This window comes from Acipenser ruthenus, chromosome 11 (genome assembly GCF_902713425.1).
Source record: "Acipenser ruthenus chromosome 11, fAciRut3.2 maternal haplotype, whole genome shotgun sequence".
NCBI lineage: Eukaryota > Metazoa > Chordata > Actinopteri > Acipenseriformes > Acipenseridae > Acipenser > Acipenser ruthenus.
This window is the reverse complement of record NC_081199.1, coordinates 21,588,050-21,613,686: the sequence shown is the minus strand read 5'-3', so window position 1 is coordinate 21,613,686 and position 25,637 is coordinate 21,588,050. Positions and strand designations below refer to the sequence as shown.

Below are 25,637 nucleotides of genomic sequence, written 5' to 3'. Positions count from 1 at the left end.
ATATAGATGCATGTTTTACTCACTCGGGGTTGTGTGTTCGGTGAGTGGAGAACGGGAGTGAGGAAGGAGAAAAAGGAAAGTGAAAGAAAAGGAAAGTTTCTGTCACTCACCGTGTTTGTTTGTCTGTTTACTGTTTTATCGTTTTGTTTGTCTATTTATTTTGGCTTAAAGTGCCGTGTTCTGTTTTGGTCAACCTTTTATTTATTTGTTTATTAAAACGCTAAGCGCTGCCGCGACTCAGTTTGATCACCACTGTCTGTCTCTGTAATTCTTTCTGGTCTCAAGTCCTCCCTGCAGCTAGCCTGTCACAATCCGAGATTGACTGCCAAAGATATTCAAAGTGAATTGGCTACAAGTGGGACTGGGGTTTCCATTTCAACCATAGGTCAAGTATTGCATGGTGAAGGTCTCAATGGTTGCTATTTGGTCACACTGATAGTCGTTAGATTTGGACAAAGTCTGGTGAGGCGTACAAAGAAAAGAACACCATACCTACTGTCAAGCATCGAGGTGGTAATATCCCTCTATGGGGCTGTTTTTCCTCTAATGGCACAGGAAATGTAGTTCCAATACATGGTAAAATGGATTCCATAGCATACCAAAAGATATTGGCTAGTCATCTAAAACCCTCAAAACTTGGTTTAAAGAGCAAATGGACATTCCAGCACAACAACGATCAAAAGCTACTTCAGAATGGTTAAAGAAGAATAAAATCAAGCTTCTGGAATGGCCTAGTCAAAGTCCTGATCTAAATCCGATTGAGAATCTTTGGTATGAGTTAAAGAAGGTTGTGCACAAGAGAAGTCCTCGGAATTTGAATGAACTGGAACAACTGTGTGTTGAAGAATGGTCAAAAATCACTAAAGAATCATGCCAATAGCTCATTGACAAATATCCTGATCGTTTAGTAAGAGGTTATTATTGCTAAAGGTGTCTCAACTAGCTATTCATTTAATTTTCCTTGTCAGGGTATGAAACTATTACTGTGTAATAGATCAGAAAATAACTGTACCTTCAGTAGTAAGGCACACCCTGATTAGGTCATACTCAGGTCTCTTTACTGTGCTTAATAGTGAGGCTCAGTGTGAACTGCGCCCCTGTAATCAATCACATTGGGCACTTGTTAGAGCTGCTGGACCTGTTGCTCCTGTATCATCTACACACTGAAGACAAATCACTCTTTTGTTTGGTCTTTAACTGAACAAAAATGTAAATAGCTGTGCGTGTGCCCTGCCTCAGTGGGAGATGTCAGCTGATCCCTGCAGAGCGTTTGATCTCAGCCCCTCTTTATCTCAGTCAGCTTCTCCTCTCCCACTGGGGAACCCAAAGGTTGTTTCAATGTTTTCTCTGCCTGAAGGAGTGCATATACCAACAACTAACTTTGTAACCTATCATGGGGCGCATGAGGAAACAAAGAATCTCTTTCCTGTTTCTCGTTTGAGATCATTTGTCTAATTCACAACATTACTGAAAGAAACATTACTGAAAGAAACCTAATAATTCCACGATAAAGGCATTTTTCAATATAATTCACTACACCTTGAAATACAGAAAAACAAATTCAATGAGAGTTTTGACTACACCATTCACTACCCAATTTTCTCAGTAATATGTATAGAACATACATGAAACATAAATGAATTGACTGCTCATAATGAAAGCAGCAGTTTCATGAATAGCAGATATGATTTACATAATCAAAACAGGCATTAAAAGTAAAATATATTTCTCATATATTTTATATTTCTCTTGTTTTAATGTTTTTTTCTTCTTTAGGGTGAATCAGGACCTCCAGGACCAAAAGGCTACAAGGGAGATGAAGGACCTCCTGGACCGGAGGTGGGGTTCATCACAGTGCATCATATTGTCACTGCGCCCTGTGTATATCTGTACATACATCAACACTACAGAACATACCTCAACACTACAGAACGTACCTCAACACTACAGAACATACATCAACACTGCAGAACATACATCAACACTACAGAACATACATCAACACTGCAGAACATACCTCAACACTACAGAACATACATCAACACTACAGAACATACATCAACACTGCAGAACATACATCAACACTGCAGCACATACCTCAACACTGCAGAACATACATCAACACTGCAGAACATACATCAACACTGCAGCACATACCTCAACACTACAGAACATACAGCAACACTACAATGTGAAACAGCCTGGAGAGAAGTGAAAACAGTGATACAATCACCATAGTATTGCGTTATAGACTCAGGAGCCTTTTCCTTTGACAATAGGCAACTTAAAATAGGCAACTGTTGCTGTCCTGCTGTCCTGCTTCATGGTGCTGCCTCCTGCCCTCCTTTATTGATACCGCCCCCCCTCTATGTGGGGTCTGCTTTATTTTAGGGGGTCAAAGGACCAAAAGGAATGAAAGGGGCACCTGGAGATCCTGGTCTGATGGGCGAGAGGGTGAGTGTTGGCTTCCTTCAGTTCTTCTTCCATTGGAATGACTATGGGTATGGGTTTGGGTTTGGGCTGGAGCAGCAGGTGAATCTTGACTGGAGCATCCAACCAGAGGGAATGGCCAGGTGGGGCTCCCTAGGTGGGAGATACAGTACAGTGTTGACAAAGCCCTTTATAAAAAATATCTTGTCATCCTTACCCAATCGGAGTGTTGTATTTCTTGTGTGAGAGGACTTCAATTTCTGTGTCCACTTTGTCACAACTTTGTACAGTCCCCCCATTTTAGAGCAATTAGAGAATGACTTTACCATACCAGGACTGGGAGGAAATGTCTGAAATTGCTGTTCTTTACACTGCTCTGCAACCCAGTACAATACAGTAGATGCAATACCACAGAGGCAGCAGAATTCAGCAGTAAAAACATAGGTTCTTTATCTTGCCAGGGGGAAGACGGGGCTCCAGGAAACGGAACTGAAGGATTCCCCGGCTTCCAAGTAAAGTTCATTACATTTTTATTTTCCATTTTTAATTTTAAGGTACTTCCTTTTTCTTGTCACAATAGCAAACAGGAAATACAGCTAGTAAATCCTTCTTTCTTTTCAGGGTTACCCAGGTGCAAGAGGCGATCCAGGCACTAATGTAAGTCATTGTGCTTGAATTACTATATTGTCATTTGCATTGCATGAATTGGTATACCAAAGAAGATGGTTGCTTTAGAAACATGGCCGTGCTAACTGGTGCATCTCAGAGCAGACTACAATTACAGAACTGTAGCAACCTATTGCTGTCCTAATAAAGAAATGGAGTCAGAGAAAGGTGTTCACACTGCGTGTGTGTTGTGTTCCCGCAGGGCACCAAAGGATACCCAGGACCAAAGGGAGATGATGGGGAGCCTGGGGACCCCGGTGCAGATGTGAGTCACACACAATTTCTTTTGTTATCTTTGACTGGATGAGTGTTGGAATTTTACAGAATCAAATTATGTTATGAGGAAGAAATAAACGAAACCACAAAGGGTTGTTATCGGTGTACCGCGATATTCTTTGTAAGAGCTTTAATCTTAAAATTTTGTATTGATCGATTAGTCATCCAAGCTACGATCAATTAATCACACCTGTTTGCAAGTGATATGACAATTTCAAAGACAAGTAATAAAAAGAAAAATCAACTTACTTGCGACTAAGATGATACAATAAACGTGTAGTACTGCTGTGAAAGGAAAGCACCGATGAGCAAATGTTGCAAGTTGCAGACTTTTTTTCTTCATTCTGAGATATTATTGGGTATAACTTCCAGTTGCCTTAAGGTCTTTAGAAGCGACCTCCTCCTTTTTTCAAGATTTGTTTTTTGTGCACCGTTTTTTGATACCACCCTCAGGTAGACATGATTAATCCATCAATTATGTTTTATCAATCAAAGCACACAAGTGTGATTAATCAATTCATCATTAATCGATTAAAACCCCTAATAATTTGTATTACTTATACCAGTGGTGTGCAAAGTGTGGGGCACGTCCCCCTCTGGGGGCCGTGGAGAGTCAGTAAGGTGAGCGTGACTATGACTAAAGGGGCAGTTCTGTAAAATATATATATATATATTAAAAGCATAGAACATTTTAAATAAATAAATAAGACAGCTAATTAGTCCAAGTTCTTACCTTTCAAATGAGCCATTGACGATCACTCTAGGACATGTAGAACTGGAGAAATTATGTTTGAAGTTGTGTCAGTGAAATTGCAGTGAACAGAGCCAGTTTCCCTGTAAAAAAAGCACTCATATTTTACAGGTGCATATTTTTTCCTAGATGTAACCAAAAAAAGGCTAGATTTAGCAAAATACATAGATGTTAACAAACACATTCTTAAAAGTTTTAAAATGTGTATTTTTTTTTTGGCGGGGAAGCGAAGAGATCGGCTCTCGGAGTGTAAGGGCAGCTCTGCAGCATACAATGCCAAGTCAAATGCTTGAATGGGCGAGGTCTCTTTTGCATTTAGCTTCAGATTTAGTTGGCAAAATTATTATTTATTTTGTGAAAACCCAGATTTATTTTTTCAGATTTAATAGCTGAATTATAATGTATTTACAGATTTATGTGTTAGGTAAATGTTGACACACCATGTGTAAAAAAAATAAATATAGACTGATTTTAAATGTTGAATTTGTGATACATTATGGGCTCTATGTATCATTGATTTCTCTTTCGTATCTTGACTTTTTGTAGGTTTTTGTGACCTACCCGCGATGCACTAAAGTCATTTTCACTCCTGTAACTCAGTTTCATCCCTGCTGCAGTAGTTTAATTAAAATCGTTAGTTTCAAATTACTTTTGTATGCAAATCTACGAATCTCATTATAATTTCAAAGTTTTGCGCTTACCCTTATCATTTTTTCCTAATTTACGACTTCGACTTGTGCCTGTTATTTTACGCATGCCTCTCACTGGCGCAGATTCAACAAGCAGTTCGTTTGTGAAACCTCCTGTTTAAACGTTCTGGGCTTTTAGTTACTTTAAAATAAAGCACCTTAAAATATAAAAGAACCCCACCCCCCCTAAATATATATATATATATATATATATATATATATATATATATATATATATATATATATATATATATATTGTAAGACAGCAGGGAGGGGGTTAATTCCTCCCTGCAGAAAACATGTGCGTAGACACATTTTAGTTTAGTTTAATTGTTTTTGTTAATTGTTTTATTGTTAATTATCACCTGCACCTGGCAGTCAGTCTGCTCAGGACTGCTGAGTACAGTGGCTCTCAAAAGTATTCACCCCCCTTGGACTTTTCCATATTTTATTGTGTTACAACATGGAATCAAATGGATTTAATTAGCTGTTTTTGCCACTGATCAACACAAAAAAGTCCATAATGTCAAAGTGAAAAATAAAAATTGTTCAAAATTAATTACAAATACAAAGAAAATAATTGATTGCATAAGTATTCACCCCCTTGAGTCAATATTTGGTAGAGGCACCTTTGGCAGCAATTACAGAGTCTATTTGGATAAGCTTTGCACATCTGGACACTGCAATTTTTGCCCATTCTTCTTTGCAAAATTGCTCAAGCTCCGTCAAGTTGGATGGGGACCTTTGGTGAACAGCAATTTTCAACTCTTTCCACATATTCTCAATTGGATTGAGGTCCGGGCTTTGACTGGGCCACTCCAGGACATTGACCTTTTCGTTTTTAAGCCACACCAGTGTGGCTTTGGCTGTATGTTTGGGGTCATTGTCCTGCTGGAAGATGAATCTTCTACCAAGTCCCAGGTCTCTTGCAGACTTCAGCAGGTTTTCCTCCAGGATTTCTCTGTGCTTTGCTGCATCCATTTTTCCCTCTATCTTCATGAGCTTTCCAGGCCCTGACGCAGAGAAGCATCCCCATAGCATGATGCTGCCACCACCATGCTTCACGGTAGGGATGGTGTTCTAAGGATGATGTGCGGTGTTAGGCTTGCGTCAAACATAGCGCATAGCGTTGAGGCTAAAAAGCTCTGTTTTGGTCTCATCAGACCATAGAATCTTCTTCCACTTGGTCTCAGAGTCTCCCACGTGCCTTCTGGCAAACTCTAGCCGAGATTTGATGTGAGTTTTTTTCAACACTAGCTTTCTTTTTGTCACTCTCCCATAAAGACCAGTTTTGTGATGCACCTGGGCTATTGTTGCCGTATGCACAGTGTCTCCCAGCTCAGCCATGGAAGACTGTAACCCCTTTAGAGTTGCCATAGGCCTCTTGGTGGCCTCCCTGACTAGTGCCCTTCTAGACCGGATACTCAGTTTTTGAGGACGGCCTGTTCTAGACAGATTCACAGTTGTGCCATATTCTCTCCATTTCTTAATAATGGACTTTACTGTGCTCCGGGGGATATTCAATGCCTTGGAAATGTTCTTATATCCTACCCTTGATTGGTGCTTTTGAAGAACCTTATTCCGGATTTGCTTTGAATGTTCCTTCGTCTTCATGATGTAGTTTTTGTTAGGAAATGTACTAACCAACTGTGGGACCTCCCAGAGACAGGTATATTTAACCTGAAATCATGTGAAACACCTTAATTGCACACAGGTGGACTCCATTCAACTAATTATGTGAATTCTAAAGACAATTGGTTGCACCAGAGCTTATTTAGGTGTGTCATAGCAAAAGGGGTGAATACTTATGCAATCAATTATTTTCTGTTTTATATTTGTTTTGTTTTTTTTGTTTGTTTGTTTGTTTTTTTTTTTTAATTTAGTCGTCGCCAATTATTTTACCCCGATTTTCACCCCAATTTAGCATGCCCAATTATTATCTGTATCCCCGGCTCACCGCTCACAACCCCCGCGCCGACTCGGGAAACGGAGGCTGGAACACGCGTCCTCCGAAACGTGCTCCTTCCAAGCCGTCATTTTTCGCACTGCAGATCCACAGCAATGTTACCAGACCTATAGTGCCGGAGGACAACACAGATCTGGCGGCTCCGCTGCAGAGCCACAGGCGCCCTATCGGCCACAGGGGTCGCTGATGCGCGGTGAGCCGTGGATTCCCCTGCCGACCTAAGCCCTCCCTACCCGGGCAGCGCTCAGCCAATTGTGCGCCGCCCCCTAGGAACTCCCGGTCACGTATTACTTTAGTATAAATACATGTTAATTTGGATTCATATGTTGTTTTTTTCTGACTTTATGTGAACGAAAAGACACAAATTAGCCCGTTTTCTCATTGGAAATAGGTAAATTTCAAAATATCACTGTCCTGGTCACAAAAGCAAAGTTTGTGGGGAATAATAGCCATTTTCTATACTTTTGAGGCATAAGCAATTGGGAAATAACACTTACTACCCAGGAACAAAAAAAAATAATAATTGTTACACAGTGTAATTAATTAAAAAATCCAATTGATGCCTATGATTGATAGGTTATGTGACTCATTTGAAGATATGAATATGTTTCAATATTAACTAAATCAAGTTATTAATCACATTGATTAATCTTGCTACATAACTGATATATTAAAATGTTTTGTTTTTGACCGATTCAGATGTTGCTGCTGATGTATTTATTTTCAAAAGGTTTTCTTGAGGTTGTGCTGCAGGGGTGCTCCACGTTTATTTATTTTCTTTTTTTGGGGAGGTGGGGGCGGGGGGGTGTTTACTTCACAGTAAATCCCAGCACCGGCACTGGTCTCAGTCAATTTATTTTGTTAGTTATTTCTTTACATGTTTTGTTTCTTAATGTTTTTTGGCTTCTTGCGTTTTTCCCATTTCGCTAACTAACAGGTCAATTTGTAGAAATTTGTTTTCCTTTTCTTTTTGGTTGGTGCCATAGTTGCATCAAGGTCGGAGTCTGTAGTAGTCATAGCTCGATCCTATTCTATTTGCCCCTCTACTCTTTCTGTTCACTATACCACTCATTTATCTTTGCCAGAAGGACGTTCTAATCTTGACTTTTGGCATAGCGAATCTACTTATAATGAGATGCAAATTCCGATCACTCCTGTATAATGAGCAGTAATTTATGCTGTTCGTATACTTGCAGAGATATTACGGTACCGGTAGTTGTTCTCGAAAAAGAGCTGTTTAGTACAGGCAACAAATATTTATGAACACATAAGTAATATTAGTACATAGAGCCCTATATCTAAAAGTACACATTTCAAAACTTTGAAGAATGTGTTTGTTAACATTGATGTATTTAGCTAAATCTGGACTTTTTGTGGTTAAATCTAGGAAAAAAACAGGAAAGCGGAACAAAATTGGACATTCCATTTAGAAAATAATTCTGTCAAAATAATTTATATTTTGAAGTGGTTGCTAGTTGAGAAATGTATCTGGCTGCCCACCAGGTCTCTACAGGAACAGCCACTTTATGCTCGGTCTAGCTGTCCTGCTGTTATTCTCTTACTGAAGGGATGTAATAGGCTGCAGATGGTCCTCCTAACGCTGGAGGATATTTGGTGCATTGAATTAATCAGCGGTTAGCTTTAAAGACATCAGAATCTGAACAAATTGAATCTGCTTAAACCCTTAGTAACACAAATATAAACAGGATGAAAGTGGCCCTTATTAACACCAGAGATGTATTAGAAGGGCAGAGAACTATGTAGGATATGTATTAAACTTCCTGCCATCATCTCTAGCCAGTCAGCGCACTGTATTTCCTGCACAGAGCACCTTGTTTTATCTAGAGAGATGCCTGTGTCTAGTTAGACTTTTTTTTTTAAATGCTATCATTTATTGAAATGTAATTCTATTTTTTTAATGTAACTGTTACAATCTATGAGGGAGAACACCTGGCAGTCCATTTCCAGGGAACTGGATATAGTTGGTGTGTATGATTCGTTTACCTTTTGTCAGAATTGCATGTTCTTCTTTTTATTTATTTATATATATTCACAGGATCCTTGCTATAATACAAAACAATACAAGTCTATATGTGTATTTAAAAAGATGCTGTTTTATATATAACATCAACTTTTTGTGTGATTATATTAACCTGGGTCTACAATATATTTCCTCTGAGCAGCATATTTCACCTTTTCAGATTAGTTTACTTTAATATACAGGTGTGTGTTAACAATGTATTGAACAAAGACTGTAGGGGTTTATCATAAGCCCTTGTATGAAAGTACTAGGTATACAATGGTCAGTTCAGTTATTTCCGTTTAAATTTAAGCTGTAAGCATTTTTCTAAATTCACCGCATTAAGTCATTTTTTGGCTCTCAGACGTCATCCCAATTAAAGTCGCTACCTGCCTGATAAGAACTGATACTGTAGATAACTTTTCTAATTTAAATGAAATGCTCACCGCGGCTGCCAGGTTTTCACTAATTTCTATGATATAATAAAGTTAATTTTGCTCATTAAAACCTTTATATAAACTAAACATTTATATTCTTTAGTTTAATTGATATTATGATGTCTAAAATACTTTTTGTTTAGTTGGAAACAGAAACGGAACTAATTCTTAAATTGATTAAATTAAATGAACATTATCTCAAATGTGTTTTAACAATATGTTTACAATATTGTCAATCATGGGGTTTCCATGCGGGTCAATTTACATGTGAAATGGCGATGCGCGTGCACGTTTGGAAGAATTACTCGTGTAAATTAGGTTTGTGGCCAAAAAAAATGGCCAAAGAGAGGGATAGGGGGGTAAATCTCATTTAATGACGAAACACACGGGAAAACCACACCCAGTTTCGCATGGAAACCCACATTTCACGTGTAAATGTTAATGAGCGTGTTTATCCTTAAATATAAATATTGCAAGGGATCAGGTCAGTTGTTACTGTGGATTCCAAGATGGCAGAAAGTAGTGACTGATGGGCGATTTTATGGTTAGCAGTGGAGTAGTTCACCTTAATGCTAATGCGGGCGGCCTTTTTTATTATTGTTTTTTGTTGTGTCTGGTCTGTCATGTTGTATATATCTTGTGGGTTTACAGTTCTGTATAAAACCACGAGAACCTGCGTTATGCATTTGTTATAGTATTAAAGCAGCTGTTTGAGAATAGCCTTGCTGTAAAAACTATGCTAAAGTTAACCATGAAGAGCAAGTGAGCTGCTTAACTGAATTAATTCCCGAAAGTTTGCAAACGAGAGGAGGCCATTCAGCCCATCTTGCTCGTTTGGTTGTTAGTAGCTTATTGATCCCAGAATCTCATCAAGCAGCTTCTTGAAGGATCCCAGGGTGTCAGGTTCAACAACATTACTGGCGAGTTGGTTCCAGACCCTCATAATTCTCTGTGTAAAAAAGTGCCTCCTATTTTCTGTTCTGAATGCCCCTATGTCCAAAGACAACGCGCGTCTCCTGCCATGTTAATAAATATAGTTTGTGAACTGTATGTCATAAGCCAGCTCGACAGCCCAAAACAGCGCAACAACATCCAAGTTGTTGATGCCCTCTCAGAACTGACCAAATAAAATTGCAAGTTAACGTATTGATTGTGTTTTATTTGTTTGCATCATTAATATTTAACACAGCAGTAAATCCAACACAACTTAAAAGAAAGGAGAGCATCTCTGACAGCACGAGCCTCCTCAAATTGAAAAACAATTTGGTCAAGAGCAGTAAAGCACATTAGTAACCAAGCAGGCACAGGGTATTTTGCTTTATTACAGCAGCTTAGATTCACTCGTGTACCAGTTCTCTGCGCATGGAAACCGCATTTTCACAAAATGTCACTAGTAATCTTCAAAAACAGCACGAGTACTTCACGCATTGCTAATTTACATATCAACCCCCCACCTTTCCCATTAATTTGCATGATGTCGGGTGAAAATCCCGGTTTACTCGAGTAAAATAAACTGAGCGATTGGAAACCCAAAAAAGCATTTTACACAAGACATTTTGCATGGAAACACCATAAATGTCAAGCATCTGTTGTAATAAACATTTAATATGTTCTTTCAACAGTTTATTTCCAATTCAGATACTTCAATAATTTCATTTTACTCCATTGATCTGTTATGAAGTCATTTAAGCTTTCAATGGAAGGTCCAGTTATTTTCATCTAAATTCAAGCCACTGTTAACATATTAGAATGTAATCGTTTTACAGTGACTGAACTAAGTCTGACCTTTTTCTCTGTTCATACAAAATCCAGTTGAAGCAGGTTTTAAGACGACCTCTCCTTATGCCAATTGTCAGTGTTGATTAATATGAGACACTACCGTAAGCATTTTCTAATACTCAATATTTTTAAACAATTTTTGGTTTAATTCAGTAAACCGCCCTACACTATGTGCCTCCATCTCTTCTTGTCAGGTTCTAATTAATTTCTGTGCTATATAGAAAAATGTTTATTTTAATATAAACTCCTATCTTCTGTTATCCGAAAGGTATTTCACTCGTTAATATTAACAAGCTTGCTGATTATAGAGAGAGGATCTTGGCTTTTAAATTGCTGACCATCAAAAACTCCACTACATTGGCCAAAACCAATGAGTCATTTCCAACACTGCTTTTACTATCAGCAGGTAAGGACGAGGTTACAAATCGCTTCACTGTATATGTAAAGATACAGTTTATACTTGAAATGATTTTATAACATGTAGTTCTAATTCAGATACTTCAATATAGCAATCTTGTATAAATTGTAATTTTATTTTACTTAATTGATATACACAGAAGGTAAGAGGTTAATTTTTAATTAGGCATCTGCTTAGCAGCAAATGCAACCTTGAATATTAAAACTTAGGGCTGCTCATACATTTACTTAATGTTATTATATTAGGTTTCTTAATTATTAAAATACTTTTGTTTTTTCTTACTATAATCAAACCTAGTTTGATTGCTTCTGGCATATTAACTCTGTTCCATAGAGTTTGCCATTCTGCTCTCGCTGGATCAGAATGTTTTAAGCCCTGAATCTAATTAAAAAAGATGCTCTTGCCTGAAAAGGGAGGTTTGGGACTTTCAGCAGGTCGGCCTGACCTTTTGATACCAGGAGCTCTCTTTTTCAGACCTTACTTGGACTTATTCAAAAGGATACAAAATACAGGATCCTACAACATTACTATTAGCAATGTATTTAATGCTATAGCATCCAATCCATATCTAATAAGTCAGCTTGTTCCCAGCAAGATTCGAATTCTCCTCCAGGCGCAGCTCGACGTGGCTCTGTGAACACCACGAAAGGCCTTACATAGATCTGCTAATCATATTTTCTACTGGTTTTATATTCTTTAAAACACATTAGTCATTACAATATTTGTTGCAGTTTCATGTATGTTCAATTTGTATCCCAAAGATTGTCCTGCTTCCAGTAGCTGTGACAGTCTTTAAAAATAGTACCTGCAAAAACTTAAATCTTGTTAGCTGGGCTCCCATCTCTACATTCTCATTCTGATCGTCAGGGGGCAAACACATCTTAACTGAATCTGGGTCCATCGAAGAACCGCACATCCTTGCAACCGAGACCTACCATGCAAAAGGTTCTAATGATTTATTGCACAAAAGGGACGTGCCAGAACCATCTGACACTTTACTGAAATAAGTATTCTGGAAAGCTAGTATGAATTCTACATTTCTATTAGCTGTATAACAGGACTATCATATGTGTGATTTTTTCCAGCTGATGATACAATCAGAGGAGAGTTGTCTATCACATTGCGCATGCCTGTCACCACTGGTGTGAAAGGTAGTGTCGCAGTGAAAGCACCATTTTATCGCAGGACAAATCACATCATGTCCGGTGTGTGGAGACCTTAACAGTATTTATAGTGTCCTATGCACACATTTCCAGCTGCGTAAACAGAAATGCTGTACTGTACACAGGGCAATGCTCGTGTGATGACACTATAAACCCTGACTGCAGTAGCCGTGTATATAAACTTATTTCTGGGAGAAAGGATGAAGACCACTGATTTGTGTTTTTTTTTTGTCTGAAAGATGTGTTTTTTTTATCATTTCTAAGATTTAACACAAGACGATTTAGAAACCAAAAATCTGTTTTGCATAAATAAGTCCCAAATCCTGAGTTATTCTGATCTTCCAGGTGGTTTGAATTGCTACCGTATGTTAATATCTGTCCAATCACATTCCACAGCACTGAACATCCTGTGTTTATATTCCAACACAGAATTATGGAGGTCTTTTATTCATGATTTACAAGGATGATGTATGAGATCCACAAATGTATCCGAAAGGCAAATGTGTGGAAGGACATCAGGTTACCCGTGGTGATCTGGGAAACAGTGCAACAGGGTGTGTGTGCCACTGAATCCTAAATTAGCTGCTAACTGTCAACATGGGGTGTCACTGAATCTTTAGCTGCTAGCTGTTCAACATGGGGTGTCACTGCTAGCTCAGACTCCATATCACCCATTGCACTTTGTTGTGTTATTCCTCACATGACCTGTAAACCCATTAACCTCCCATCTCATGACCCTTTTGATGAATAGTTTAAAGAGCAAGGGGCACAGAAATGATGTATGGTTCCAAACTGTGTTCTTTTCCTATCTGTGACCTTTGCAGTATCCCAGGGTTGTTGTTAGTGGTGTTGTGTCTTTTTATAATTGTGCTGCCGGTCATGTAGACATTATGGTAGCTGCCCTCCAAATTTGGACATGACTTGTGTTAATGTTTTTATGACTGTAATGTCTGGAAGGCTGGCACAGAAAAAAAAAAAAAAAAAAAAAAACTCTTTGGTTCAGCTGTACTCAAAATGCTTTAATGCTTCAATACTTCAATCACTACAATCACTACAGACTGCATCTTGCTGTTTCATGGAGATGATCTATGACGTCTAAATTAAGAGATAAGTAGGAAAAGTGGTTGGAATGACAATTTGAGGTGCATGTAGTCTAGCAATGACTAACCATGGCTGACATGGTAATAGTTTATGGTGCAAAATGAAAAAAAATACTGTGTAACATAGTTTTAATGGGATATGTATATATTTGGCTTTTCAACAAGGAAATCCAAAATTAAATAAGAAAATTAAACAGCAAGCCAGAAAAACACAACAAAACTAATTCCCCAAACCAGTGACTGTGCTAGGATTGCTACAAACCCTGAGGTTCTTCTCCTGCATTACTGTATTAGGGCTTCAACAACAAGTCAACTGATTTACAGCTAGTTGATTGGAGGGCTAATCGGTTTGTTGAATCAGTAGCTGACTAATGGGTTTTTGTCTTTGAATAAGGTAAATATTTATAAAGCCGTGCCACAGAGCTGTGTTGCAGTGATCTGCTTCATTATCCCTTTCCACTGCTGCCATGTTACAAATTAGCACAGTCTAGTGTGATTTAAACCAATAAAAGGGTAACACTTTAAAATAGTGTGGAAGGCTGGCACAGAAAAAGATCTACTAGTTGTTGCAGAGTTTTACTGTATGCGGGCAAAAAGGTAGAAAACAAAGCAAGTCAAGCCGGTGGTATTACAGCATGAACACTGTTTACGCAGCTTGAACTCAGGGGTTTGGAGACACTGTTTTGTAAATGGAAAGAGAACTTTCAGCCAATTTCCAAAGTGAGCAACAAAACAAGATCCCAATCTACTTCTGATTTACCCATTGGCTTGAGTTCAGCTTAGCTTAAAATCTTTCTTTCTTTCCTTCCTTTTTTCTTTCTTTCTTTCTTTCCTTCTTTCTTTCTCTTTCTTTCTGTCTTTTTGTCTTTCTTTCTTTTAATTTAATTACATGTATTTTTCCTGTATTGAAAGATTTTAGTGAATAAAGTGGATTTGTTTAGGATACCCGTGGAAACTTGTACCATGTATCCTGTTTATAAGCAACCAAAGACACAGACTCCCAAACACTGATTTATTTGATTAAGTTTCTTGTTTTATGTGGTAATTGCACAGCAAGATGTAGCAGTTTAGTGAAAGCACAGTAAATCTCAGAGACCTGTGGCAAAGCATCAGAAAAAGCAGTGAGTGGGTGCTGTAAGTATGCATGGAAAAAACATTGCAAACTGCAAAACTGCAGTGCGGTTTTATCATAGTAAACTTTTAGAATGGGTTGGTGTTCAACAACAACTGCAGGGGCCTGGGAAACTATTTTTTACCAATTGATATGTGCTTTTCACACTGTTTTTCAAAACCTTTTTTCAAAGATTTATTCCTCCCGGTCTTTTACTGGCATGATTTAAAGCAAAAAAAAAACAACCCTACTAAAAATACATTTTCATGTTGACTGGAAACATATGGAAGCCACAAGTCTTATCCCCAGAATAAAACAGAATAAAACAGATCTAAAACAGTTCCTTCTCAGCCTCACACACAGTGTAGATGAACAATGTAACCCAAACAGTGTAGATGTGCCTGAGACAAACTGCAAAATACAAAATCCTAAACTGCTAAGGGTGTGCATACGGAGCTAATTCTTATACTCTTTTATACCATGACATTTATTTTCCCTAATTGTTTGGAATGCTACAGGCCCAGTAGTTGTTGTTCAGATTTGGCACATAAGGTGCATTTCCGCAGTGTATTTATAGATTTGCTGGGTGTGGACCCAATCTCATGCCATCCCTTCATTCTAGCGCCCCTGTCCCTGAGTCATTGTATTTGTATATCATTCTCATGGCTGTACTTGAGATCAGTACAGTAGACTCCCGTTAATCCGTGTTTCAATAATTTGTGTTTTGATAATCTGTGTGGTTTAATACAGTACATTATCAAAATGTATTTGTGCAGCAATCATCTGATCTATGCGGATGTGGGTATTCGCAAGCTTTATTAGTGCGGAAATCCGTATATCTGTGCGGAAGTGGACGGTCATCATTTAATTCAATTAAATTGAGTATAGTATATTACAAGCTTACGGACAGTACTGTATTGTAGTTACTGAAACCAGTGACAAGCGAGCAGAAAACAGACTTAAGACTCTCTTAGCCTGGCAGTCTGAATATGAAGAGCAGTTACGACAATTATAGACTGAAACAGTCAGAGAAAGATCAGTGACTTTTTTAAATCAGCTCTCTCTGCCTGTGAACAACGCTGATTATGTTGGGGCATTATATTTTATTTGTATTATTGCATTTTTCGAGTTTTTAATTAATAGCGCAGGGATTTCCCAAACAGTAAGCTAAATTTTGGCTAATACGTGTTTTTCACTAATTCAGGCTCAAATTGATCCCAATCTCCACAGATTAACGGGTGTCTACTGTACTTTGTTCCCCCTAACAAACCCCCCAATTGTGGTAACTATCTGTGATACAATTAATGGCAGGCACAGCCTTTGAAGCACATCAGGTTGTAGAGACGGTAAGTGGATCCACATGCTTTGAGCAGGGCAGGGTTAGCTGCCACCCGCCTACTTTTTCACTGTACACTCTCTTTCGCAGGCTTAGGAAGTCATGTGGTTTGTGTTATTTTACCAGCCTAAAGCAATTCAGCCGCACGTGCAGAGAAAGACACAGCAATGGGACTAATGCGGCAAGTGGAAAACCTGGCGCATTAATTGATAACGTTTGTCAAGCAGTGATGTGCAATCATGTGGTTCTCATTAGGGATGGCCCTCCTTGGTGAATGCAGTTCTAATAGTTTGATCTTCTTACAAAGGTAGCTTGGTGCAAATGTTAGCCAACTTGATGTATCTTACAGCATTCTGTGCAATTTTAAGATTTACTAGCCGAATTGGTTGTCCTCTATACTACAGATACTTCATTAAAGGAAAGCGCTTGTGCTGATTATGTATTATACTTTACAATAACCTGGCAGAGGTGTGAATGGCGCTGGTTACAGCAGGTCACCTAGGCAAGGAAAAACACAAGAACATTTTTATTAGAATGTAAAGAGAAATAATACAAGAAGAAAAGATGAGGATAGGGGAGAATTGTCGATTTAAGTGAACAATAGTTGTGTTGTTATTTTGTTCATTTTGCGTTGCTGAAAGTTTTGAAGCGCTTTGCAGGGGTTGTGGCCGAAGTGTTTTCAGACACCTGTGAAAGAGAAGTGCAATGTTTGTGACCTCAGTGTATCAACAGTACCAGCAAAACTGTAAATAATCTCTGAAAATACTTACAGGCAGAATGGGATTGATTTTGAAGAGGTGAGCATTCACGATATCTAATGCTTGTTTCAATCCCCGAATACACATTTTGTGCTGAGATTGTGTTTGTGTGGATGAACTTTCATTTTGGATTAAGCAAATGTCATGTCTAATTGCTTGACCTGTCAGTAGCCTTGAGGTTTTATAGATCTACTGAAGAACTCTAGACATGTTTTGTGGTAGGATGTAAAAATGATTAGTCTTCTAAACATACCCTTGCTCTCTGTAAACAAATTTGTGGGAGGTTTGCTGTGGGAAGAGTGCTTGCTAACCTTTTGAAAAGGGAAATTCTGTGAGTGTTGTTCTTCTCTCATAACAGTTCAGCGGTGGGTGTGGGTGTGTTTTGCTCAAGGCATGGCTGAAAACTCTTGCAGTATGATGTCATATACTGTCAGCTGACCTTCCTGTTGTCTTTTCAGAATGATGTTTCTGGGCCTCCTGGACCAAAGGGTGCCAAAGGACACCGAGGGCAGGAAGGACCTAGCGTAAGTATTGGGGTTCAGAGTCAATAGCTGCAATAGCTAAAAAAGAAGAGACTCAACTGTACGAAATTAGGTTATAATTCCATTACGGGGTTCTGACGACAGGATAAACCAAGAGACCAAACTCCTATTTGGAATTACAGCATTGTAGGCTTGATTCTCTAACTGTTTCCATTTTGCGCTAACAAATGGTTTACGCTAAATGGTGTACGCTAAATGGTGTACGCTAAATGGTGTACGCTAAATGGTGTACGCTAAATGGTGTTGATTTTTTTGGGAAAATCTGGTGTTGAGAACTGAGCATTTAAATTCTTGACTACAGTCTTACACATTACTGATGAGGAAAAGAAAACATAAGAAGTTTCTATTTGTTTTGCCACATGTCACAGTTCACACAGTTCACAGTTGTAAATATGTCCTTGCATTTGGGACACAAACATGGTGGTCTGTTCAAAATAGAAAGGTAAGCCACACAAAATAACACCAAAACAAATAATTGTGCCACTGTGGGACAAACAGATGGAATTCGCCATGTAAATATTTCAGCAATAGGCTTCCCATTTGTATTTTCTATTGACAATCAACATTCAATGACTGTCGCACACTTTTGAGGATTGATGCTAGAATAGTTCTTCTGGTAAAACTTCTGTACAGTACTGTGGGTCACGCACAGTAGTCAGGAAACAATTGATTGTAACATTAAGAATTCATGTAGCAGAGGACACAATTTAGGTGATAAAGGCGATTTATTTATCTGTGTTTAAAAAAAATTAAAAGGAGAACATCTGTGATAATAATTAATTTCCTAGTTTTCCAGGAAAATACCAGAAGGCTGATACGAGTGAATGGTGGGAAAAACAGCTTGCCAGCTTCTATTTTGTGAATGTAAACCATGTAGAGCTGGTGAAGTTAACCTGTATCGGGGTTCAGTGTGTTAAACAGACAGCCACTTGTTACTCTAAAACTGTCCTTTTATTGACAGAAATACATCTACTGAATGTCAAGTCAGGGAATTTGTTGGTGTAAATCAGTATTTTCACATGCTTGAGTTGGGACAAATTGTGGATGAAAATCAGTAAATACCAACCTGTAGTGTTTGGAAAACCTGGGAGTTGTTTTTTTATAAAACAAAAATGTAAAAAAATAAAGGGCCTCGAACATATCTGTCCAAACAGGTACAAAACAGCTTGATCAACCCTCAAATACCTGTCTGTTCTTATTGAATCGGAAACTGTAGAATTCATAACACCTTCACAAAGATAACACAACAACACACAATAAAACTATGTGCACTATCCTTCATTATTATTTGTTTATTTAGCAGACGCCTTTATCCAAGGCGACTTACAGAGACTAGGGTGTGTGAACTATGCATCAGCTGCAGAGTCACTTACAATTACGTCTCACCCGAAAGACGGAGCACAAGGAGGTTAAATGACTTGCTCAGTGTCACACAATGAGTCAGTGGCTGAGGTGGGATTTGAACTGGGGACCTCCTGGTTACAAGCCCTTTTTTTAACCACTGGACCTTCATAATCATAGTCACAAGTATTTATGACATGCTGTCAATTGTATTGTCATAACATGTGTATACAATGCTGCAAAACATATATTTCATAGCAACAGTAGTGGCTTGTGGCAGATGTTATGATAGTTACATTATGTTGTTTTTCAAAGTGATTCTGCAGGATTGTGCACATAGTTATACAGTGTTATGTAGATGAAGATGTTGTGAATCCAACATAGTGTCCATTTCAAATACAGCGACTGCATAATTTCTGTGTTGTGTGACCACATTCAAACTGTCCAAAGTGCAGTGTATGCTGTATGCTCTAATATGGTATGCTGTATACCGTGTGCTGTATGCTCTAATATGGTATGCTGTATACCGTGTGCTGTTAGCGTGTTAAATCCTAAACCCAAATTCTAAAGAAGAATCAGAAAGAAGAAAGGAGTTAATTTCCTTCAGAGCTATTAAACTCAGGAGAATAAACACTGGTGAATGAGTGCAGCACTGTGAGCAGGTACTGCACTGACCTCAGTGTGTTTCCTGTGGATAATGAACACATAATATCAGAAGGACTTTTGCGACTTCACCCCAGTTTAACACAACATTAGACTTGTGTGTAGTTGGCCGTGATATTTCTTATAATAATAGGTGTTATTATTTCGGCCTGTGTCCAGTGTTAGCCAATGTAATTTTATCACTGTGGTTTAACTGGTTTGACACTCGGTCACTCTACTTTATTGGCACCTTCTGATTACAGGGACCAGTTGGACCTCCAGGCCCACCAGGCGCTGATGTAAGTATATTATTTAGATTATTTCTAAACTGTTCTTATTAGTTAGATTTAAGGGCTAGGCTTAGGGCCAGGGTCAGGGTTCATTGTTTTCTGCAGTGATAACTGCCAAGACTGGTATGACATTCAGCAGCAGATTTTCCAAAGCATTTGCTCCAGTCAGTAATATAGTATAAATGAGAATGGTGTATGGCTCATGTTTAATCCTTTGAAAAATAAAAGTAAATTATAGCATGGGCAGTCAGTCTCTGTTTCTGAAACCCATTTCTAGCGGTCATAAATCTATAACAATGTGGGACTGTACTGCGCTTCCAAGAGTGCTTGCTCGTTAACGCTCTTGCATGTATTTGAAGGGAGTGGTACCATGGAATATTAATGAGCAAGCAAAGTTTTGAATGGGTTTCCATGAGCTACAATGGGGTACAAATGCCCCCTCCCCCACAGTCATTCTGCATTAACTCACCTGTCCCAATGCTTGTTAACAAGATAAATAAGTCAAAACGACTCAAATGCCTGACTCTTACCTGTACCCTATGCAAATGAATAATACTCATGGTTTTGTTTGTAAGCAATCCTGTTTTTGCATTGTTCATAGCGTAATACTTAAGAGAGGAATAAAAATCATTTATTTGTTTAACTCGACTGAATGCCTCTTTTGTTAAGGAATGTGAAATCTTGGATATAATCATGAAGATGTGCTGTAAGTATTGGATTTTATATTGATATTGTTTGTCTCTTGAAATGCTATGGTGGTGGGAGGTTGATATTTGTATTTGCTAATTAGGATAAATAACAGTTCATGCATTTAGACTTGCCATGTACCAAGGAAATCAGCACTTTCACATTTGCCAGTAATGATAGCAGAACAAGGGTTTGAATGTGGGTGCTCTGCCTCAAGACAGATGTATAATCCCGATGACAAAACCAGAAAACAAATCGGCAAAACCATCGTTGCCCCTCATCTTTCAAAGGCACACAAATAAATAAACGTATATTTAAATACAGGATACAATACATCACTTTAAACCTTTAAACACTCACTCATAAGATATTTAGAAGAACTAAAGGGAAACGTTTTGACAAGAGGGCTTTATCAATGGCTTATGTGTTGGGCTTATGATTTTAACCGATAAAAACCAATAAAACACCCCCGATACAAAAAAATGAAATCGGTGTATAGCCAATAAACACCGGAAACCACTGGAAAAACATTGGAAATGGTTAATCAATTCACGTTGACCACCCCTTTCCCATTAAAATATAAAACCTACAACTACTACTACTACGACTACTACTACTACAAAAAAAAACTAAGTTTCCCAGTGCAGCTGGGCAATGTTCTGCCTTCCTTACTTGTATCTATCATTGATCCATTCTGCATACTTTAAACCCACCCCAACTACTGAGCGAAAGCATATCCCTACATTTCTATTGGTGATTCCGCTTTGTGAGATTTAAAACGGGATTACAATCAGGAATGGAGGCTTGTTCGCAGGATTTAAAGCTGTATTACAGTTAAGATACAGAGGATATAAAACAGAATTGCAAATTGTGGCAAAATATAAAAAAATGCCTACACACAAAAAACCCAGACGAATGTGCCTGTGACCATAGGGATTTCGTTGTGGAAGATAACAAAGGAAAGAAGGTACAACTTAAGTGTAAGTACTGTCGAGTTACTACTATACATATTTTGACAGAAAAAAAACACTCCAGCATTTTGGAAAGTAACCGAAAAAAACAATTTACATAAAACTCAAAAATAGCTAAAAATAAGCATTGAAAAATACAATGAATAAACACAGAAAACCAGAAGCCCTACCCATGTGTCTACAGCTTGAATCAGACATTCAAGTCTTTGTTAATAACATTGTTACTTTTCTTTATTTCCATTTCAACAGCGTGCTGTGGTGAGTACAGTCTTATTTTACTTATTGTTTCCCTTTGGTATATTTTTCAGTACAGAAGTCAATTCTCAGAAGCATTCTGATGAAATAACAATTGACGCCCCACTTTCTGAAAGCAGTTTAAACTCTCTGATAACCTGCTATTGTTATTTGGTCCTTGTCAGATGATATTTAGGTTATTTGCTCTTTCTGAAGGTACAAAGCTATAGCACAGGAAGTGATTTCGTTCCAGCAACTTTGACTTTTAAAAAGCAATCTTTGGAATATCTGCACATTCCAAACTTGAGTATAAAATACAAGCAAAAAACCAAAAGTTCAACAGATGATTCAGCAGAAGAAAAGAGAGACCTGAGGTAATATTGCCAGTGCAGAGGAGACAGGGATATCTACTGCTGCTCTATCCATGAAGATTCATGCTTCTCCACCTGGGTGTTCTTGTTTTTCAAACTGAACTGAACTGAATAAAGGAACAATCTTACTTTTCCTCAGAATGTAAGTGTGGCCCCCTGGACCTCATGTTTGTCCTGGACAGTTCAGAGAGTATCGGCATGCAGAACTTCCAGCTGTCCAAAGACTTCATAATCAAAGTGATTGACCGACTGGGCAGAGACGAGAGAGTCAAGGTAGGTCATTGCCTGAGCGTACAGACTGGTTTGCGCAGGAGTGAACCAAGACACTCCCAATGCGATTGCTATATGCAGAAAACTATCTGTCTTTAATTTCCGGTAGGATAAACAGAAAACAGAGATCTGTGTGTGTAACAGAAAAATGATAAATTAGCAAGGAAATAAAACAGGTTTAGGAATTTCACCCCTTGGTGGTCATGTATTTCATCACACATCCTACACAGAGCCGTCACGTGTCCAGATTCACTGTCACAGTACTTTGCAGAGGGTAGTTGCAGGTGGAGACCCTGTACTGTATACCAGGCCTTAGGGTCACAGATGAGTAGCATTTCTTTAACTGCGCTGTTTTCTTTTCCAGTTTGATGAAAATGAGTCCCGCGTCGGAGTGGTTCAGTACAGCCACAAACAGACAGAGGAACTCGTTGCTATGGGCAGCGCAGACATCAAGTCCATCCAAGATTTGAAAGAGTAAGTCTGTTTAAACTGAATATTATTGTTCAATTCAGCGTCTTTTTAATTCACCCTCAAACTGCCACGCATTATATCCTTGGTTAACAGCACTGAGTAACTTTACAGAAAGGTAGATAACCAATTAAATTGTGTACACTGAGGAATAAATACAAATATATATATATATATATATATATATATATATATATATATATAACAAAATTTTCAGGTCACAAGCATCATGCATATTGCTCTAAAGACTAGTTCAGTTTCTGCTGCCACTGTTATTTGCTAGAATGACAGCAGTGCCATAATTGCAGTTTATTCCCCAAGTCGTTTATCTACTTGAGTTTCTCAAAGCTTTGTCTGAAGTGACAGTACTAATTAAAAACACACACTTCTGTCTCAGGGCTGTGAAGAATCTGAAGTGGATTGCTGGGGGAACCTTCACTGGGTCAGCACTGAGCTTCTCCAGGACCAATCTTCTGGATCGGTTCAGGCTGGAGAATCGATTCGCCCTGGTTCTGACAGACGGACGATCAGACACATTGCGGGACTCCACCCCCTTGAATGAGCTGTGTGCAGTCAACACCCAGGTAGAGTGCAGCGTAGTGCAGACAGAGTGGACTCATTTACTAGTCTCTCATTCCTGCCTTTCCTCTGGAGGCCTGGGTTCAAATCTAGGTGGCTTGGTGATGCAGACAGACAGAGCGTGGGTAATTCATTAGCCTCACATCTTTCCCCTCTGGAGGCCTGTTTGAGTTGTCTGTATTTCAGCCCTTTCCTAAAAGATCTTGTTGTTTACAGGTGGTTGCCGTTGGCGTCGGGGACATTTTCAAGAAGCAGCCCAACACAGAGCAGCTTGGACAGATCACCTGCTCGCGTGGGATCATCCTACAGAGGGACAACTATGCAGAGCTGCTGGAGGACTCCTTCCTGCAGAACTTAACAGCACACCTCTGCCAAGGTATCCACAAGCAGGGTCCTGCGTGTGGGAGTGGACTGAAGCCAGCTGGTCCCATAGCTGCACCTAAAGCGCTAGTCAACACTTTTGATTCTTTGGAATTCTGAGACCATACTTTTCCCATAAACAGTCCAGCAGTCCTATTTTAATAGAAGTTAAAGGCCACTGGTGTATGAATCATTAAACCAGCAGGATGGAAACAGATGCGTGCAGATTTAGTGTGGGAATAGTCTTGAAAGTTAATCTGCATTGAAGTCTAAAGTGTGGGCCACATGCCAGCTATATCTGAGAGGAGATTGGACTTTACCACTAGTTGCTATGGCTTACTTACTTTTGTCTGCCTTCGTAATAGAGCCCTATACACTGCATAACTAATGTCAGAATTAGTGCTGTCAAAACAGATAAAACAGATGCGCTCATGTGCACAGAGTGGAGAATTAATGTAACACACAGAGAGGTGGATTAATGTAACACACAGAGAGGTGGATTAATGTAACACACAGAGAGGTGGATTAATGTAACACACAGAGAGGTGGATTAATGTAACACACAGAGCAGTGCATTAATGTAACACACAGAGAGATGGATTCATGTAACACACAGAGAGATGGATTCATGTAACACACAGCAGTGGATTAATGTAACACACAGAGCAGTGTAACACAGAGAGGAGGCCCTGCTGTAATAATATAAACAGCCACAAATCTGCTACAGATGAGATCTATAAAATTGAACCCAGGACCCTGTATACAGAAGAGTTAAAGATATATTTTATTAACAATTAATAATTTTTTTTTACAGAAAAGAAGTGCCCAGACTACACGTGTCCAAGTAAGTACAGCAGCATACTTTTAGATCAGTATATATATATATATATATATATATATATATATATATATATATATATATATATATATATATATATATATATATACAAAATATTAGAATATTAACTGGCAATTGTTGCTTTTGTGATTTGAATTGATTTGCATGACATTGGTGCTGTATTTGTGTGTTCACCTTCACATGTTAAATAGAGTTGAGTGGCTGCATTCTTGACTTCCTCTCCTCCACAGTCTCCTTTACGTCTTCAGCTGACATCACCATCCTGATGGACAGCTCCACCAGCGTCGGGCACCGCAACTTCGTAACCAAGAAGCAGTTTGTGAAGCGGCTGGCGGAGCGCTTCCTCATGGCAAAGAAGCCCTCCCAGGCGACGGTGCGCGTGTCAGTGGTGCAGTACAGCGGCAGCCAGCAGCAGAGTGTGGAGGTGCCCTTCTCCCAGAACTACACTGAGCTGGCCTCCGGGATCGAGCAGGTCCAGTTCCTCAACTCTGCCACGGACGTGACAGCAGCACTGGACTATGTGATCTCGCAGTACCGGGGTGCTCGGGCCAATGCCAATAAGAAGGTCCTGATCTTCTCTGACGGGCGCTCGCAGGGCATCTCCGAAGAGGTGATCCAGAAGAGCGTGGCAGAGGCAAGGGCAGCGGGCATCGAGATTTACGTGCTGGCCGTGGGCAGCCAGGTTAATGAGGCCAACCTGCGTCTCCTGGTCTCAGATAGGAAGGGAATCTACAACGTGGCCTACGGAGCGCGCCACCTTTTTAGAGTGTCTGACTACCCCTCTCTGCTGAGAGGGGTCTTCTATCAAACAGTATCCAGAAAAATCTCTCTGATCAGCTGAGATGGGGATCCATTGCTGGTGGGGTGGGGGGGGGGGGGGTAGGTAGAGGGGCCACAGGATTTTTAACAGATATGCATTTGTAACCTGTATTTGGTGTAGATGGAGTAATTAGAACCTGTAGGTTTTTTATTTTTTATTTTATTCTCTGAATAATGTTCATATTACTGCAGGTTTAAAGCTGATTGTTTGTATGATGTCCGAGTATGAAATTACCATGGTGAATTGCCATCTAGAGACTTGATGCATCCTTTCAGAAACTGAAAGTACTTGTGTTAGGTTACC

General features: G+C 39.0%; 1 protein-coding gene across 1 annotated transcript in view; it reads left to right on the top strand.

Annotated features, from left to right (window-relative positions):
• LOC117427122 (collagen alpha-1(VI) chain-like) overlaps nt 1-25,384 on the top strand; it is a 58,146-nt gene extending 32,762 nt beyond the window's left edge. Inside the window, exons 21-35 of the mRNA XM_034045516.3 lie at nt 1,777-1,839; nt 2,392-2,454; nt 2,892-2,942; nt 3,052-3,087; nt 3,299-3,361; nt 17,359-17,424; nt 19,689-19,724; nt 20,385-20,421; nt 21,623-21,631; nt 22,118-22,251; nt 22,613-22,722; nt 23,114-23,300; nt 23,512-23,671; nt 24,470-24,499; nt 24,745-25,384. Of these exons, the coding sequence (XP_033901407.3) occupies nt 1,777-1,839; nt 2,392-2,454; nt 2,892-2,942; nt 3,052-3,087; nt 3,299-3,361; nt 17,359-17,424; nt 19,689-19,724; nt 20,385-20,421; nt 21,623-21,631; nt 22,118-22,251; nt 22,613-22,722; nt 23,114-23,300; nt 23,512-23,671; nt 24,470-24,499; nt 24,745-25,355 (1,656 nt within the window). The 3' untranslated portion in view covers nt 25,356-25,384. The remainder of the gene's footprint in view (nt 1-1,776; nt 1,840-2,391; nt 2,455-2,891; nt 2,943-3,051; nt 3,088-3,298; nt 3,362-17,358; nt 17,425-19,688; nt 19,725-20,384; nt 20,422-21,622; nt 21,632-22,117; nt 22,252-22,612; nt 22,723-23,113; nt 23,301-23,511; nt 23,672-24,469; nt 24,500-24,744) is intronic.
• The last annotated feature ends 253 nt before the right edge of the window (nt 25,385-25,637 follow it).